The 19,550-nt window shown below is 40.3% G+C and overlaps 1 protein-coding gene across 5 annotated transcripts in view; it reads left to right on the forward strand.

Annotated features, from left to right (window-relative positions):
* Positions 1-19,550, forward strand: part of PLCXD3 (phosphatidylinositol specific phospholipase C X domain containing 3) — a 231,194-nt gene that overhangs the window by 180,639 nt on the left and 31,005 nt on the right. The window contains exons 3-4 of one of the 5 annotated variants that reach the window (XR_006585530.1): positions 108-297; positions 1,018-1,145. The exons of 3 other annotated variants lie outside the window; for them this stretch is intronic. Coding sequence is in view for 1 of the 2 variants with exons in the window: in XM_019811404.3 (XP_019666963.1) it covers positions 1,018-1,159 (142 nt within the window). In the remaining variant the exon portion in view is untranslated. Of the gene's footprint in view, positions 1-107; positions 298-1,017; positions 2,049-19,550 lie in introns of those variants that run through there. One more of the 5 variants, XM_019811404.3, reaches the window with a different exon arrangement.

The raw sequence follows: 19,550 nt of genomic DNA on the forward strand, positions 1-19,550 counted from the left end.
TGATGGTGGTGATAATGATTATGATCATCATTATCATCTATTTTAAGTGTTCCGCATCTGTTTAATACTGTGCTAACTGCCCTGCCCATTTTCCCTCATCATCACAGTCATTGTTTGGAGGATGAAGTAAAATATTCAGCATGTAATTGGTTGTTGGCTGACTGTGAATAAGCACCAATGTCATCCAGCTGGGAAAATGAAGGCTCCTGTATTGGTTGAGCCCACATTATGTACCAGGCACTGTACTAAGTGGTTTGCATGAATTTATCCATGTAATCTTCCCTCCAGCCTTGCAAGGTAAGTATTATTAAATACATTAGAGTTGAAAAACTGAGGATAAGAAATGTCTAGTACCTTGCTCAAAACTCCCATATTGGTTTAGCAAAACCAGGATTATTATTTGGATTTGTTTGACTCCAAGTTCCATGCCTACTCCTGCAAACTAGGTAAAATTCACGTTTCTTAGCAGTGGGTACATATAATATGTTATCTGTCATCTTGGAGGGCAGAGTCAGGTCTAGGGGTTTGGCAGGGAAACGTATGCCACAGTTGGGGTAGGCAAAGCCAATGAGAAGAGTAGATTTGAAATATTTTGGTTTCAGCTCAGGTCATGATCTCAGGGTTCGTGAGTTCGAGCCCCATGTCAGACTCTGTGCTGGCAGTGCAGGGCCTGCTTGAAATTCTCTCCCTCTCCCTTGCTCTCTCTGGCCCTCCTCCATGCTCTCTCTCGCTCTCAAAATAAATAAATAAACTTAAAAAAAAAAAAAAAGAAAGTGAACCGAGGTAGAATGCTGTCATGGGGACCCTCATGGAAGCACCATTATTAAATAACAGAAAGGAAGGGAAAATTTAAAGGTGACTTGGTTTCCACCTCCTTGCCTTGTGCCTCGATTGCCCATTTGACTGTTTCCGTTGAGTAAGGAAATTGAGGCCAGAGGTATGCTAAACGATTGTCCAAAGTAACAGAAGTAACTGCCAGCAAATATGGGATTAAAATCCAGGTCTTTTGGCTTGCAGGCAGAATTTTGTCCTCTACACCTTAGGGAAGGATGAGGACAGAGGATGGACAAGAAGGCTAGGAAAAGTCAGAGACCATCAGACTGCAGGGACCAACATGGAAGGGTCAACCGGCTCTCTATCTGCATCGTGCGCAACATAACAAGGTGCCCTAGAACCTTGACCAGAGAGGATCAGACGTCTGACCTGGGGGTGGGCCATCGATTTTGTGCAGGGCTGACCTTTCATGGGCTCTCTTTCTGCCTCGTGAACACAATAAACTCTAATATTTCCATCTTATGGGGACATACCCCAGTTCACAACCATACCTCAAACAATATTTCTGCTGCCCGATTTACCCTGTTGTTGCCTGGACCCAGCAGGTGTGGGGCTGGACTCTGGGAAGTTGTTCACCTGTGGCACCATCACCTTAGCATCTTCAGGGAGCTCACGAAGGGTGGAGACTCAGAATGGTTCAAAGGCAGCTCAGGGTGACATGAGAAAGCACCAATCTCCATGAAGAGCAGCTTTCTGGCTCTGCCCTATCCCACCCCCCACCCCGCCACCCCTGCCATGCCCCAATAGGTCAGTGCACTGGTGGGACAGCTGAAAATGGATTAGTCTCTTCAGTAAAAGGGAAAACGGCCTCCTCAGGAGACACATGCCTAAAGAGAAAGAATGTCAAGGAGACCATGGAAGATCGGCATTAGAATAATCATTGTTCGTAAGATGCTTTCATCATAAGGTTTAATTTCTTCAACATATACTTATGGAGGCCTCATTTGTTCAACAGGTATTATTCTTGATATGCAATTTAAGAAACTGAAGGTCAGAAAAACTAAATAATTTGTTCAAGTGGGGCTTGAACCAGTGCTAGGATCAATTCAGAATCTAGGTCTTTTGAACCATTAGAAAGAGGAGTCTGGCTTGTAAATAAGATGGAAGCTCCAGACAAATGGGGCCATGCTTAAGAAGCGTTCATGAAAATGCAAATTCCTTTGGGGCACCTGGGTGGCGCAGTCGGTTAAGCGTCCGACTTCAGCCAGGTCACAATCTCGCGGTCCGTGAGTTCGAGCCCCACGTCAGGCTCTGGGCTGATGGCTCGGAGCCTGGAGCCTGTTTCCGATTCTGTGTCTCCCTCTCTCTCTGCCCCTCCCCCGTTCATGCTCTGTCTCTCTCTGTCCCAAAAATAAATAAAAAAAATAAATAAAAAAAAAAGTTAAATAAAAAGAAAATGCAAATTCCTGTGTGCTTTCCCAGAGGCTCTGATTCATGAGCCTGTGGCTCAGAGTTTTCAATTTCTAACAGCCTCCAGGTGAGTCCTTCTTTGAGCAACACTGCTCCCCTCTGTAGGCAAGCTGCACCTCAACCCCCACCCCAGCCACAGATGAACTTGGTTTCAAGAAACCTGGAAAGAAGACATCCGGATGGCCAACAGGCACATGAAAACATGCTCAATGTCACTCCTCATCAGGGAAGTACAAATCAAAACCACACTCAGATACCACCTCACACCAGTCAGAATGGCTAAAATGAACAAATCAGGAGACTATAAATGCTGGAGAGGATGTGGAGAAATGGGAACCCTCTTGCACTGTTGGTGGGAATGCAAACTGGTGCAGCTGCTCTGGAAAACAGTGTGGATGTTCCTCAAAAAATTAAAAGTAGACCTACCCTATGACCCAGCAATAGCACTGCTAGGAATTTACCCAAGGGATACAGGAGTGCTGATGCATAGGGGCACTTGTACCCCAATGTTTATAAAAGCACTTTCCACAATAACCAAATTATGGAAAGAGCCTAAATGTCCATCAACTGATGAATGGATAAAGAAAGTGTAGTTTATATACACAATGGAATACTATGTGGCAATGAGAATGAATGAAATCTGGCCTTCTGTAGCAGTGTAGATGGAACTGGAGAGTGTTATGCTAAGTGAAGTAAGTCATACAGAGAAAGACAAATACCATATGTTTTCACTCTTATGTGGATCCTGAGAAACTTAACAGAAGACCATGGGGGAGGGGAAGGGAAAGAAAAAGGTTAGAGAGGGAGGGAGCCAAAACATAAGAGACTCGTAAAAACTGAGAACAATCTGAGGGTTGATGGGAGGTGGGAGGGAGGGGAGGATGGGTGATGGGTATTGAGGAGGGCACCTGTTGGGATGAGCACTGGGTGTTGTATGGAAACCAATTTGACTATAACTTTCATACTTAAAAAAGAAAATAAATAAATAAATAAGATAAAAGTTAATTCACAAAAAAAAAAAAGAAAAAAAAGAAACCTGGAAAGAGAGAGTCAACCCCAAAATGTATCAGTCCCCTTCCAATCCCAGATTCAGGTAGTTCTTCCTTAAGCCATGATTTCTCTACCCACAGACCGTGCTAGATTTGTTCTGTCACTAAGGTAGAGCTACCCGTCACTGATTTCCAGAAAAAATTGGTCCTTTACTATTGTCTCTCATGCATCTTCTCTCCCATGTCACATAACTCTATCCTAGGATTATTGTGCTGCAGAAACATGGGCAAGGCTTTGGGGAGAGACTCTTTTCCCCTGGGCCCAAAAGCACATTCCTTTGCAAGAAGCGTTAGTAACTTTGAGACTCTGTCTTCCACCAAAACCAATTAACATTACAGCATTTGCAACTCAGTGGCCTCCCCAGTCCTGATTTCAAACAGTAAAAAGAAGTTTCTATAACAACTTCAGACCATAAGGCCGTGTGATACAAGAATGATTTCTGCCTGGGTCCTGCTGGGGTGTGGCAGGAGGGAGGGCTGCCTGTACCCCTCTCTGTTTTAACAGCTTTTGACCCAAGAATTTTTAAAACAGGAGTGCACATCAAAGCTCACCTTCTCCTTCATTCTGCTGATGTTGTATGATTAAATGACAGGTGAATACAGGCAGGCATCTTTCATTATCTGTGTCAGGAGAGTCAAAGACTAGAGAGAATGCCAAGCTGTTGGGAAGTCAGTTGCCCATTCAGTGCCTGGTGTGTGTGTGTGTGTGTGTGTGTGTGTGTGTGTGTGTGTGTGTGCATGTGTGTATCAGAGAGAGAGAGTGTGTGTGTGTGGAGGAGTGGGAAACTTGGGAGTGTGTGTGTAGGGGAGAGAGGGTGTGTGTGAGAGAGGGGGAGGGAAAATACGTACACTTGTCTAACAAGCATGGCGTAGGATAGGGGTTTACCCACTTTAATCTCTGGATCTAAATTTTCTTATGGGGAATTGCTTGGCAGATTGAATTTAACATCTGAAAATGAAGTAGCCTAGTATGTAACTGGCATTCACAAAAAGCTGAGAGCAGGTGGGTTGATGGTGGGCAGAGGGAATAAAGATGGAGGGCCCAGGCAGCAGGGATGTTTAGTCAATTAGATTGTGGCACAGTAATTTGGAGACTTCAGCCAGCAACTGAGGAATAAGGAGGCTTGTTTGGGATTTGAAATGAACCAAAGCACATATTTTCAGTAGATGAGCCAGTAAGTGGTGTCTGTTTCAAGAAGTAAAATGGGTCGGATCTGGACAGCACAGGCCACATAGTGAGGCGCAAGGAAAAGCCTTCAGGCTGGTGCTCCCTTTCTGCCCTGTACTCACAGGGCTCCTGAAGGGAAGCACAAGCCCATTCCACTGAGCGCTCATCCAAAGGGAACAGCTCCACTCTGGAGAGACCTTATTGAAAACTGGGGGAAGGGGAAGCATTGCCAAATCACTAGACACAAATATATAGTTGAACACACTGACCTTCCTTGTTGCAGCAAAAGAGAACTCCCACCATTGGGAACCATGATACATCCCAGTGAGAGGGTTGGAAGGGAATTTTAAGCCCTATAGAATTGGGGCTTAGGTTGAGTGACTTGGGGAAAGGTTCAAGGAATTAGAGGTTCTCTCTAGACTGGATTGTGTGAAAAGGCAAGGATAATTCTATAAGTGGGTATCTCCATAAGCCTTTACTTATTTATTTATTTTTTAATATTTTTTAATGTTAATTTATTTATTTTGAGACAGCGTGTGAGCACACGAGAGGGGAAGGGGCAAAGAGAGGGAGAGAGAGAATCCCAAGCAGGTTCCCAGCTGTCAGTGCAGAGTCCATCACGGGGCTCGATCCCACAAACCGTGAGATCATGACTTGAGCCAAAATCAAGAATCTGATGCTCAACCGACTGAGCCACCCAGGCACCCCAAGTCTTCTTTTTTTTATGTTTGTTTGTTTTGAGAGAGAGATAGAGAGAGAGAAGAGGGGCAGAGAGAGAGGGAGAGAGAGAATCCTAAGCAGTATCCACACTCAGCGCAGAGTGCAGGGCTCAATCTCACTACCTGAGCCAATCGCTTAACTGACTGAGCCACCCAGGCTCTCCATGAATAACTCCTATCTGTATGGCCAGAAGAAGGATGAACTATAATTGGCAAAGGAGGTGCAGTCATTTATTTTAGTCTAGAGAGGTAGATGTTTGGTTACTTTGTGGGTGATCTTGTTTTTGTGCTTAGACAAAATTAAAGTATCCTTTTTTATCCCACTGTCTCATGATCTCAAGTAACCTAGTCTGAGGTTGGTATTCTGGGAGATTGTTCAGGTCCAAAAGGAACATAATAGGCCTAGTTGTGCATGTCAGGCCAGCTTCTAAATGTCAGGGGTGGCTTTTAAATTTCTTTTCTCCCTTTTCAGTGCAATGCAGGGAAGAAATATCACTTCCATTTGGTTTAAAGCCTCTGGTGTGAATTAGGCTTTCCATGTGCTTTTTCTTTGTGGTTCTTTTTCTCACTGAAATAAGTGAGGCTGTATCTATGTAGGAGCCCAGACCATTTTGATAATGAAGCCAATCAAAGAATTGGTGATACCCCAGCCCAGGTTCGTCTACTGAAAGTGAGAACTCTTCACATTGAGCCATACTGACAATCTTGATATTCTTTCTCTGCAGTCTTAAGTTTCTGCCTATCTCATTGAGAAAGGGCTGGGGCTGAATGGCAAATATAAGGAACCCAGGTGGTAGATATCAGAGGAGTTGAGGGTGAGAAAAAAATGTGAGAACACAGAATTTTATAAAGAGAATTGCTGATTCTTTGATATTGGTGACTATTCCAACTTTCTTCCCAAAGTTTCACAACTTGTTGAAGGCACAAAGAAGCCAGAGGGGAGAGTCAACTGTCACGTTTACAACTGAATTGTTTTCTTGCCCTTTATGGCAGGGGGAGGCATATCCGCCTGAGCTTGCTTGAATGGGTGCACTAGCAGGCTTATTTGTGTTGGGTGCATTTGGTAGACTCAGCTTTGGGTGACTAATCTATGCATTCCCAAGGGTGACTCCAACAGGTATAAATACTTATTCCAGTGAGGTGTATGAGCTAAATCCTCTCTGTGAAAGGATAAAAGGGTGAGGAGTTGCTCCACCTGCACCCCACCTAACAAAATTGTTACAGAAATCTCAAATGAGTTAACTAACACCACTCTAGGCAATGACATTTCAGCTTTTAATTTATCACATTCAGTTGATAAAATATTTTCTTCCGTAATATTCTCATTATAACAACAATTTAAAAAGCTGTAAATATGATATTTTCTCAGACTCTCTGGCCTTGGGGCATTTCAGAAGCAAACACTAGATGCATCGGCTGCAGACACTAATCTTTGGCTTCATGGTGTAGAGCACAGATCTTCCGGCTCTTGATCTGTGTGTCTGGGATGGTTGCCTCACTCATTAACTTATTTTAAAGTACTAAAAATAATTAGACAAGGATAGATAGAAACTTGCTTGTCATAATTGATTTTTTTTTTCAGAAATCGCAAGTATAGCTTGCATTTTTGCTTTAGAATATTCCTTCCTCCCACCCCCTCATCACTTATTTCTCTGTGGCCTCAGCTGTTAAAAGAAAAGAAGCTTACAAGTTGTTTCTGGAGCTGTGACATCCCTTCTTGAAGGAGCGGTATGTGGCAGTGAGACTGTAATGTGTGATTTCATTAGTGAATGCTAACAGCACAGGCTGCCCTTTGGAAATGTATGGGAGATTTGGCCAATATAAAACTGAGCGAATTCACCGCGTAGCTGCTGCCTGTCTGAATACTAAGCAGAAAAGCTGTTGCCAATATGACTTAACTATGGTTTGAAAATGAACCAGTCAAGAGGATAAACAACACAGTAACAAGTTATTCATGAATGTACATTTTTCAGATGTTTTGGTTCATTTTTGAAGAGTTTAATTTAGATGGCCTGTTTCTCCAAATAAAATACTTGTAAGAAGTAGCTTATAGTGAAGAGACTGTAGGGAAGCTAGGTTAGATAGTTCAGTCTAAGTCAAATCTGTCAACAGATACCCAGTGTTGATTTGGGGGACATATGATGGAAAAAAATAGCCTGGAAACTTAGTTTTATTCCTGTCTTAGTTTTACATTTACTGGTTAGCAGTTGAACGTTTGTGTAATGAATTTGACCCTTATTGCCATTCACAAGCAGAGCAGGCTGCCACGTGCATTTCTACCTGGTTTTATAGACAGAAGGAGAATTTCACACCTTTGCGTGCGCGCGCACACACACACACACACACACACACACACACACACACACACCTCATTACCACTATGGGCTTACACTTTACACTTGTGTTCTAAGCAGCCCCCAAACAGGATGTGGCCAATACTCTTGTATCTGATAAGGACTGAGAGACTCCATAATACCATGGACATTGAGGCAGATGTTTTAATGTCTCCATGACATGGGCTGTGCAAATAAAGGCATATTCAATGGTCCACAATTTTCTGCTCCAAGTAGCATTAGGTAGCCAGCTTGAGATTGAAAATGTGATGTGATGTGTGTGTGTGTGTGTGTTGAAAGGTGTAAGAGAGAAGTAATGAAAACAAACAGAAATCTACTTTTTTCTCAGCATCTGTGAGAATATATCTTCTGATTGGAGGTACAGAAAGTGTTCAAAGACCAGATGTGGTGCTCTCACCTAGTTTCAAGATTGTTCTGGAGCATACAAGTACAGTGATTCTTGAGGTATTTCTTTGGCAATTGAGTTGTGAAATTTTATTTCCCTATCCCAGCATTGCATGGCTTATCTTTGTGATATTTTGAGGCTTTTGTCTTTCTATAACTCTTGCTAAAAATTCAGATAGAACTTAGATATGGTGGGCTAGAGAGGAGAAGAAAATAGCATAAACCACTTGGTGAATGTTTTTATGCTATGGGTGTAGAGAATTTTAATTTCTCTTTTTAAAGTGACCAAAGTAGTTTCTCTTAGAGTCCCAGCTCAAGAATCCATCTATCTTTTGAATCAGCCAGTCACTCAACCAAAAAGAATGTGTTAAGACCATGCTGTGGGCTTGGAGTGGGGATAGGAGAGGCATGGTGTACTGTCTTATAAAATATTGCCTCCTGATCCTTGGGTTACAGGGTAATCTTTTTAGAACTTGAGATTTATATAGGAGACAGAATTAGAGAATGGCACATGACAGAATTTGCAACTAGTACTAACATTTTGACCTGTAGATTTCATATGCCATAGGAGCTCAAAAGAAGGAAAGATGACAAAAGTGACTTATCTAATATTTCAGGATAATAATACACTGACCGTCTCTGCCCTTTACCTTCCTCCAACCATTGCAATGTGTTGTACACAAATATCAAAAGTATGTCTATTTTCTCTACTCAGATGTGGTCTACTTTTGTGGTTCTCTAATCATTGACCATTGACGGTGGTAAAAGCATCTTTTCTAAGGTAGAAAATTCTGCTTGATTTTGGGAACATTTCCAGACAATAAGGTTCAAACTAGGCCAACAAGTTGAGTTCTGTGGTGGTTTCAAAGACCCAACACTTTGTGTGTTTACTGGTGTTAGTGATGGCTGTTTATGAGAGAAGGGAAAACAAAACCATTATGCGAAAGGATTTTCTTTTGACCACAAAATTCAGCAAGTCCCCTGAGAAAATTTGGCAACTATGTGACTCATGTCTTATTTTTTAACTTTGAGGTAGAAAAATATGCTTTTAGGTTTGACATTCTGTCCTGCCCACCGTATATGCCAAGATACTTCCTTGGTTATCAGAAGTACATATCAATGAAGTACATTCCTTCACTTATTGAATTAACTTGACAAGGGAGCCACCTTTGGGATTTCTGAAAGATAGCTGGGAAGCAACTTTTGACAAATATGGTTGGTCTATTTTTTCCTCTCTTCCTTCTCAGTTTTGCAGTGAAAAGGGACAATTTTATAGCAACTTGGCAAAACGCAGCGCAGGAAGTCCCAGCTGTTCTTGCCCCAGCTGCCTGTGAGATCTAATAACATAGGGTGGGAATAGCACATCTCTCAGAAGAGCGCACACATTTTAAGTTGCTTTAATTTTCCTGCCAATTAGACTTTTAAGATGCCAAATGTATCTCCAGGCAACCTCTGTGACAATTTAGTACCCTTTGGTAAAGGAGCTTAAGGCAAAGAAAGATTTTCAAGTGGCAAACGGCAGGGGATACATTTATTCTTTCATCACCAAAGAAAAATGCATGTACGTATTTATGGAGACCTGAGGACACAGGGATATTAATACTGATGCCACTGAAGGATGCTAAAGAGACTGGGAGTCAGAATTCTCAGCCTAGGGCAGGATTTCTTAGCCTCAACACAATTGACATTTTAGGATAATTCTTTGTTGTGAGGGACTGTCCTGTGCATTGTATGACATTCAGCAGCATCCCTAGCCTCTACCATATGACTCCAGCAGCACCTCGACCTCCAGTCAGAACAGTCAAAAATGTCTACAGACATTGGTGTGTGTGTGTGTGTGTGTGTATGTGTGTGTATACATGCGTACATGTGAAAATTCCCTCTAGTTGAAAACCCCCAGCCGAGAGCAGCCACTGCACAGATCTATGACAGTTACTTTTTCTGGAGCTCAACTCCTTTACTTGTTAAACAAATGATACCAACTGCTCAGGGATTAGGGAAACATAAAATATTTAGTTATATGGCTTGTTTTTTTTGTCTAAGTGAAGATGCCAAAATTTATACATTTTCAGTGTCTGCTGCCTTCAGAGTAGTCACCTTGGGAATTTACTTATCCATCCAAGTGATACTGAAGCAATTTTAAGACCAGTTTCAGTGGGGGTAAATCTTTATCTTTTCAGGGTAAAATGGGTTTTTGAAACAACCTAAACTCATTCGGAGCCAAGTTTAATAAATAAGGTGGGTGAACAGAGACGATAAATGCTGTTTGGAGGCAAAATCCAAATGGTACAATAATGAGATTGATTTTTCATATGTGCCTCATGAACATACTCTGAAGGCAATTTCAATAGAGGAGTTATAAAAAGGTTTTGAGTCATCCTACCATTGATGGGATAAGTGAACAATCATCTCCACAGGTAACAATTCTGAATGATAGCTCACTTTCAGCTTGTAAGTTTTGGGGGAGTGTGTTATAAAAAGAACATCCCACGACCTTAGAATCATACCTCATAGAATAGGGTAGTATAAGAGAAAATATTCTTGATTCTTGAAAATAATGTCTGTCTTTGAATATGTTTATTATTATTTGTATTATGTGGCTATGTTAAGTGCCTGCACTTCAGAATGACTAATAGATACGATCAGTCCCTAGTCCTCAAGGTGGTTACTTTCTAGTGGGGAGACATATTCATGAGCAGTTTAATTCAACATAGTGTGGTAAGTGCTAAGATAAACCAGAAGCAGATGTTCACTGGTTTCTGAACCCAGCACTGCCATTTACTAATGAATTATGTAAGCTGGAGGAAGTCAGTTTCATCTGCCTTCGGTTTCCTGATCTTGTAAAGTAAAGGCATTGACTAGCCTTTGTCCTCTCTTCGGGCATCAGTACTCTAATTCTGTAGTAAAAGTGACAATTTCCAAGGGCATATGAATTACAATGTTTTGTAGGGGAAATTTAATCACATGGTATCTGAACACTAACCTTTAGTTCCATTTGAATTATTACCAAAACAGGAAGGAATTCCCAATTAGATGTTCATGAATACCAACTCTTGAGAGACCTGACCTGTTACTGGTAGTTCATTATTAAAGAATGACTGTAAATCAAATGAATTATACTGACTTTCTTTTTCCCGGACTCTGCAGGGTTATAATGAGCTGTATGTAGCCTTGGTTGACCAGAAGTTGCTGTATCCTAGGAAAATGGCAAGCAGTGGAGAGTGAAGTAAAACGTTTATATTTAAAACTTAAATCAATAATCTTTTGTTATCCAAATCAGTGCATTGCTACAAAAATATGACTGACATCCATAAACCTAGGTTCAAGTTTAGATGATTTACAGGGTGCCAGTTTCTGACCTTGACATTCTCAACTGTAACATAAAGAAATTGGAATGAGAAGTTATATTTTTGAATAACTACAGTAGACATATCTGTTCTCATTTTAGACCTCCTAGCAATTGAATGATGCAGATATTTTCATTTCTACTTTATATGTGGAAAAAAGGAGGCTTAGCAAAGCAAACCAAATCACCCAGCCTTACACAGCATCCATGGCAGAGCTGGATACAAACATATGTCTGCCTGATTTCAGAGTCTGTGTTTCTTTTTTAAGCCCCTACACATCACTCCACGTTCTAAGTTGTTTCTGATTAAGTTCTGAAATTGTATGATTTTTTTCACAAATAACCCAAAGCAGTAATAAGAAAGTATCATATTTACTAACAACTATAAAATGAAAGAGAAGAAAATGTTTCCATCTACTTCCAAATTCAGGAATTTTAAACAACAAACAACTTAAAAGTCCTATCAGAAGAGTAGCTTTTCCCAGCATGTGAAAATGGCTTCCAATGAATGTCATTGATTCTTACCCAGAATATTTTAGATTCCCAAAGCTTTAGGGATAGAGGAAAAGGCAATCCAATTTTCAGATTATCTCCTTTGGCTAGTGTACTGATTGACATGCTAACAGAAAAATAAGTGTGGTGTTCTATTTGGTGGCTTGCCCAAAAAGCAGCTACCTCCAGCTCCAGTTTTAAACATTCACCTGTAAGGAGCCCTGGTGATTCAAGGGTCTGTGTACTAAAATAGTGATAGTTCAAGATTAAAATAGTCAATTAAGTGAAATATCCCTTTTAACTATATTACTTTTTTATGTTGTAGATTTTAAAAAGCTGTAGCGAAATATAGAGCTAGAGATTAGCAAGAGCTGTCAGATGTGGCTTCCCGTAGAGTGGCACGGCAGTCTATCCGTTCATTTCTTTATTCCTTCATTTTTTCTCCATCCTGGGAATGAGTTCATTCCATTGGGTATCTTGTTTGTGTTTTCTGTATAGTTTAAGCAGCTCAGAGAATTCACTCTGGACACCGAGCTGCGCTTGTCCTGACTCTGCCAACTTGCCATGTGTGATCTTAGGCAAGTTCTTTAAACACTGAGCCTCAGTTCCTCTTCTGGAAAAAAGAAGTGAAAATACACCTGTCTCATAATGCTACTGAAGAGCATAGCATGATAATCATGCAAGGTGTTTAGCTTAGAGCCTAGTACATAGTAAGAGATAAATAAATGTTGACTTTCATTATTATTATTATTAACAACAGTTTTATGAGGGCACCCAAAGGCATTCTGCTAAATTAAAAAAGTAAATAATTCTCTTCGAGAACCCAATTTCCTATGAAGAGATTTTATTATTGAGGCTAATTAAATTTACTTTAAATAGAACTTTACTGTAATAGAGCTTATTATTATGATTTGGATTTTCCAATAGATGTGGATACACATGACAATTCTACTCACCAAGGGTCAGATGTTACATGGCCATTTTGCAGCATGTATCTTAGGGTTTTGTTTTTCTCTAACACTAATATTACAGATTTCTATTATGTTGCTCAGTATTTTTCTTATAATCATTTTAAAACTAAGCTTAAATCTGTTACAGTGATTCTGTACATCAGAGTTATCAGTGGAACTTTACAATCTACGTGTGTTCAAGCTCCTTCTTTGGAGATTCTGCAGTGGCCCTGGATCTCAATGTCATTTTGGTGTTGGGTCTGATTTGAGAACCACTGATTGACTATCCCATGAGCTCCTTGAAGAGAAGGACCACCACCTTTTCAGTTTTATACTTCCTAAAATGACATATAATAGCTATTAAGTCTTTTCTGAGTAGTTTTGGAGGTCAGATATCATAGAAGAACATGAAAGAAAAATTGAGTTACATATTCCAAAGAAACCAAGCCTTGCATGTTTTTAGAAATGAATTCATATCTAACAAATTCATAATTGGCCAAAGTCACCTAAACTTATTATGGTAACAATTTTTTAATTAATAACATGATTTTCAAAAATTCAATCTGTAGTATTCTTCTGACATTGTATTGGTTTATACCAAGGAGTAAAGAAAAGACTAGCCACAATTAACAAATAGCTTAAATACCTATCCTTCGGAGATCTACTAACAGGTTGGGCTAGCTAGATAATGTTGACAAGGAGCTGCGCTGAGAAAGACATATTGTTGTCATTAATCACATTTCCATTGTTTAAATACATCAAGCAATGAAGCAGGTTCTGTTGCAAGCAAGCATATATCCATCTCAGGGTGAGGTCAAGCGTGTCTGCACAAATACGGTTGTTATAGTAAAACTGAAAATAGTTCATTACAACTCTTCTAGGATCTCTGTCACCCTTGGTGACAATTTGTTGTGACTGGGGTAATTGTGCAGTTAATTCTGGCAGTGAATGGTGGGCCCTTAGGTTGTGTGAGTTCTCCACATCCCCGTGCCCCCCTCCGTGTTTTTTCCACGTGGCTTGCAAAAACATCACGCACCCTCCAGATGGTATAGCTTAGTGAGCATTTCCCACTGCAGCCCCATCAGCAAAGAGATGGGAAGGGAGAAAGATTCCTTCTATCTCTAGGAGTCACTTCCCTGTGAGGTTTTGGAAAGGGTTGTTTCAGAATATATTGATGTGTTTCAGAATATATTAATATCAGAAAGATTTGTTCAGACATGGTACTCTGCAAACTGGATGAAGGTGAGGAGCCATTTTTATTTTTAAAACCAAAGATCCACATGGTTTGGGAATTGTTGATACCCCTAATAATATGAAGTCTAATATTTGTGTTAATGAAAGAACAATCAAAAGCAGTGACCCCCAAATCAGTTAATAATAACAGCATCTCAATAATTGCTGATGCCTGTAATCTTAGATCCACACACCTGAACTGATTTCCCCAAAGTCACTTGCTGATTTTTATTTAGGCCAAAATCTCCAGTTATCACGCCCAGTTTTCTCTCAATAACACAGGGTCACTCTTGGTAGTAATGCCCACCATTGTAATAAATTTCTCAGGGACATCCAGATGCTCAGTTTTCTTAGAGAAGTGATTGGGTAGTAAAGATAAATAGACTGGTTTTGCAAACAATTATTTCACGTAAGTTAACAATTGAAGCCAAAGGAAATCATCTGATGTCCAAAGGAAAAAGATATACGTGTGGAATAAGACATAAGACCTAAGGTCTGGTGAGCAGAAGTTATTTTCTTCTTCTCCTAGTATTATCCCGATCTATTCCAATCTAAACTTCACCCTGACCAACACCCACCACGTCTCCACTTGCCAGATCTTACATGCAACACACTTTTGTGATTAGGACAGCAGGAATGGGAAGAGGACATTTGGTGAATGAAAACAATGCACAGATGCTCATTTCCTTTTAATGTGTATAATATATGTCAAACCAATTAAAGAAAAACTCTTAGGCACAGTTTTCCAGTTCCCCAAGTGAATATGTAGGTCCTCTTCAGGAGCAGCAGGGAGTAAATTTGGATGGAGCGTAAATGAACACTGTCCATAGCATGACTCTGTTAAGAGTTCAAAAAAAGGTGGGGCTTCAGTCTTAAACAGGAGCATGGAGGTTGGGGTAGAAGTGGTTTGTGATATTATCATTTCAGACAAGTGCCTTGGAAACATTATTAATCAAGTTGTAAAGTGTTCTAGAGATCATTGTCCCTGTTCCAGTTAGAAAGGTGTTGCTCCAGGTGTTATATGGCTCTTTGTAGCTCTGTGCACTTCAAAGTATGATCTCCAATGACAGAAAAATCATTTACATCACACAGTAAAACGTTAGATTAGGGGTCTGTGATATCTAGAACTCAAAAAGTACGTTCTGTGTGTCATAGGTCGAAGAGGCTGCCTGCCTCTACACTCTTAGCAGACTGATGCCCGGTGTCAGGCTTGTGCTAAGGGAGGGAGAGGGTGGTAGTGCAGTGAGGTGCCTTGGAGTAAACACGGACACATTGGGGTCTCAAAAGCTTGGTGTGAGTGTGTATTCTGCCAGGGGGCTTTCCTTTAGACATACAGAACTCTTTGTGTCTAGGGGTAAGGGAAGCATACAGTACATTAGGGAAATGACAAGGGGTTCTGTATTCTGTAACATAGTATTTGGGATTAGAGCAAGAAATAGCTGTAGAGAAAGAAAAATGGTGCACATTACAAAGGGTCTTCCTTGTATTTCATCCTAAGAAATTTGAGGTTTCCGTGAGAACTAACTGAATGGTTTTATGCAGGGAAGGGTATGATCAGATTTGGATTTAGGCAAGTCACTGTATCCACAGTAGAGAGAATGGGTTCAAGTGGGGCAGTACTGCAGACAAGGAGACCAGAGGGGAGTTGCCAGACCAAAATTCCTATTGGAGCAGGAAGTTTGTCTAGTTTTGCACCTCACGATCTAGGTACATAATAGGTAGTCAATAAATTTTTTTTTTAATGTTTATTTATTTTGGGGACAGAGAGAGACAGAGCATGAATGGGGGAGGGGCAGAGAGAGAGGGAGACACAGAATCGGAAGCAGGCTCCAGGCTCTGAGCCATCAGCCCAGAGCCTGAGGTGGGGCTCGAACTCACGGTCCGCGAGATCGTGACCTGAGCTGAAGTCGGATGCTTAACCAACTGAGCCACCCAGGCACCCCTGTAGTCAATAAATTTTTGTTGTGGTTTTAATTCAGATACCATATGGTGATGGACGAACTAATACGGTGACATCAGAGATTAAAAGAGATACACAGAAATTCCAAAGATGTTAGTGAGGTAGAATCTGTAAGAGGTGACAATTGACTTGCTATAGGAAAAGGTGAGGGGAAGGAGTTGTAGGAGTCAAAAACAAACGTTTCTGGCTTGGCTCCCTCACGATGCCATTCGCTAAAGTCAGAAACACTGGACGTAGATCAAGATGTAGAGAGAGAGAAGATGACAGTTTGCTTCAGAGATGTGGTCTTCGAGAGGTTTGTAGGATGTCTAAGTTCCAGAATGCAGTGTTTTAAACAAGAGTCCACACTGTTATTTAATGCCTTATTTATTGCCTCTAGTAAACCTCCTTAGCTGTGATGTGCATTGTCTTTAAGTCATATGAAAAAGTCTTCATACCTTCTTGCTCTTTAAAGCTTTTCACTAAGAGGATTCTCCTTCAAACAGGTCCAACTCTGGGAAGTGTGAGGTGGCGAAGGGTCTTTTTTCAAATTAACGTTTCTCATTTAGAAATCTCCTAGAAAATTACCTGAAACTTAAAAGAAATTCGCAGCTCCAAAAGAATGACTTGTTAAAAAAGGATTTGTCTCATTTTAAGCTCTCTAAACAAAGCATTTTTCAGCTGTCAAGAATTGTTCAGATGTACGTTTGTTTTTTGCTTGAATAACACAAAGACATCTGAGTCTTAAAAGCATCAGACTTACTGGGGCAGAGTTCAGAATAGTTTGTGCAAAGGTAATTTGTGCAATGGATTGCTACCCTTATTGTTAACCAAGTGCATTAAGAAAAACAGGCAGAGATTTAAGACAAGGCTAATTATCATTCATTCGTATCTTGAGCACTTGCTTTTGCCAGCATTTGCTAGATGTTGTCCATTCAAAGTTAAATAAGATATTGTCCTTGCCTTCGTAAACCCAGAGAGTTCCAGGAAAAATTCACAGAAAAAGTGGGTTTTGATCTAAAAATTATAATCAGTAGGAATTTGCCAGATGAATCTGGGGGAAAAATAACTCTTAAGGCAGAAGGAATACTGCATGCAAGTTGTAGGAGGTGTTTAATAGGCAAGAATGTTCGTGTTAAAAATGCACAAGGTGTTTAATGGGGTTTGAACTGAAATTCATGTGGGAGGGGACCAGATGAAGTTACCAGAAGTTTACTAGAGGTCAGACAATGGGGTGGGTCCTTTGTGTGTAAAGTCTTTCAATTGATAAGGGAAATATAATTCTTTGTTTTATGTTTTTAAAAAATACATGGATGCATTGGGAGAGCATATCTGTGGCTATAGTTCATCCTGTGACCAGTTTTATCATCAGCCAAATTCACTGATTCAAGTTCTCAGGATCTGGCCATTCTTGGAAATCGACCATATCTGGCCTCATTAAGCCCACACAACTTAATGTTGCAGTAGGTAAATTAGATAAAAGTGACCTAGTTCTTAAATGTAATATTCACCATGAAATTTAATCTTCACCATGCCAGAATATTGCAATCATTTTGCTCCTTTTTTCAAATGTTCCCTCAAAACAATGAAACAAATGTTTCCTCAAAAACATGGCATATATTTCTCATATGTTTCAAAGCAGCAGAGTGAGGCGCGAAATTTGAGTTATATTACTTAATTGAAAAATAATATACACTTGACTTAACATCTTAAAACCAAGATCTTTGGTCCTTAAAGTGTAATGGGCAGTAGTAACATCATTAACATTGCTTATTCATTGAATGAATGAATAAATAATTTACTACACTGACAACAGTGAGAAACTTGGAATTTGAAAACTGGAAAGGATGTTTAGCTCTCCTTATAGCAATTTCACTTAAATATATGAAAACTGAGGGCCACAAGTCAAAGAGCTATTTAGTAGAGTTGGTCCTAAAATTCCAGTCCTTGGGCTCTCAGGCCAGTGGCTTCTTCCCACAATATGTCTCCTGTCATCACTGAGATAATGTTTGAATTTCCTCTGTTTTGCAAGGACTCCAAGTAGGAAGGACAGTGAGAACCTCACTTTACTTGTATACATGGTATGCTCAGACCTCCCACCACATTATGGAAATGTAATGACAGATAAAACGAAAAAGGATCCCTACTAGCCTGAAGCTCATCCTTCAGTGAAAATAGATTTTAGGGTGATGGCTAAATAAAATCACACTGATATGAAATGACAAGCTATAGGGAATGGTAAGTGGGAAAGATGTATGCTCCAACAGAAGCAGATAGCAGAGGGACCTAGTGAGTGAGTGAGTAGGGTATCTACCTTGATTTTTACATTTTCTTAAAAATCCAAGAAATCTGAAAGATGGAGCAAGTTTGCCTCAAGGAAAGTTGTGCGACAGCACTTGGGATTTCTTTGATAGTTTATGAAACATGTCATCACCTAATTTGAAGTTTTTCCAATCTTTGCCAAAAACAATATGATAAAGGATGGTTTGGTGAATTTTGTCCAGGGTAACAACAGAGAGCAACTTTTTGCAGAGTTTACCACAACCTCAAGGTGGTGGTAAAGGCATAAAGTTGTGAAAAGTAATCCCCAGCCTCAAATTCCAAAATAATAATAAAAACACCAAGATCTAAAAAGGAATTTAACAAATATGAGATTTTGATTTGCTTATGCAATATATTGCTCAGACTTAAGAGGCAATTTTCTGGGGAAAATACTGTTGTTTATAATTACTCTACTCCACAGACCTCTGTGGGACTCTTCTTATACTAAGTCTTCTAGAATGGATACCAGGACAATTTTCTTAATCTTGTCTTTGGACAGACTTGGACCTGATTTTTCTGATTCATCTTATATGCTCAACTCACCCTTATTGTATTCCATTAAGTATGATTTAAGAAAGATGACGTTTGTATTTGATGACTCAGCCCTCCATGGCAATGACAGTCTTTTTAATGGGATATATTTGACCCCTAAAAAAAAGATAGATTCCCACGAAAGTTCATAGTATCTTCTGCATAAAGGAGATAGGACCTAAGATCCTAAGATTATTGCCCCTACTCTCATAGCTTCAGGCGGAGAAAAAGGAACAGATGGAAGAAAAGGCCAAGTGAAGAGAAAGTCTCAAAGAGAGATGGGGAGTGCAGTAGATGTGGGATCAGGTAGTGGGAACTGCAGCAAACAGACCTCTCCCGGTACCTCCTTTATGGGGTCTGCTGTGGAACTGGCTGAAACCAACACACCTCATTCATTTTCAACGAATACATGGGAGAAACTAGGAGAATGAGAGAACTGAGCCCTTCAAGAAAGGGACGTGGAGGAAAGCCTCGGCCAGGCATAGGGTGTTTCGAGCCTGGTCATTTCTGGGAGTCTCACTGTGGAAATGACCTTGAGTGTTTTAAAGCAAGGACACTCAACCAGCATGTTGCAAAACTGCACGCTGAGCTGTCAACTTTTGATCAATGTGTAAAATTTACTTTGGCTTTGTTGTGAATATAAGGAAAGCAGACAAAAAACTGCCCCCACGTTTACTACGTGAAGAAGAAAAGACGTAGCAGATACTCAGCCTAAAGGGGAATGATTTGACTTTCGAAGGCTCTTGGGACCTTGAAATTAAAAATGTTCCATGCAGAACTACTTAAAAACTTGAACAAGAGGCGGCTGTGTGAGGCTTG

This window comes from Felis catus, chromosome A1 (assembly GCF_018350175.1).
Source record: "Felis catus isolate Fca126 chromosome A1, F.catus_Fca126_mat1.0, whole genome shotgun sequence".
NCBI classification, from domain to species: domain Eukaryota; kingdom Metazoa; phylum Chordata; class Mammalia; order Carnivora; family Felidae; genus Felis; species Felis catus.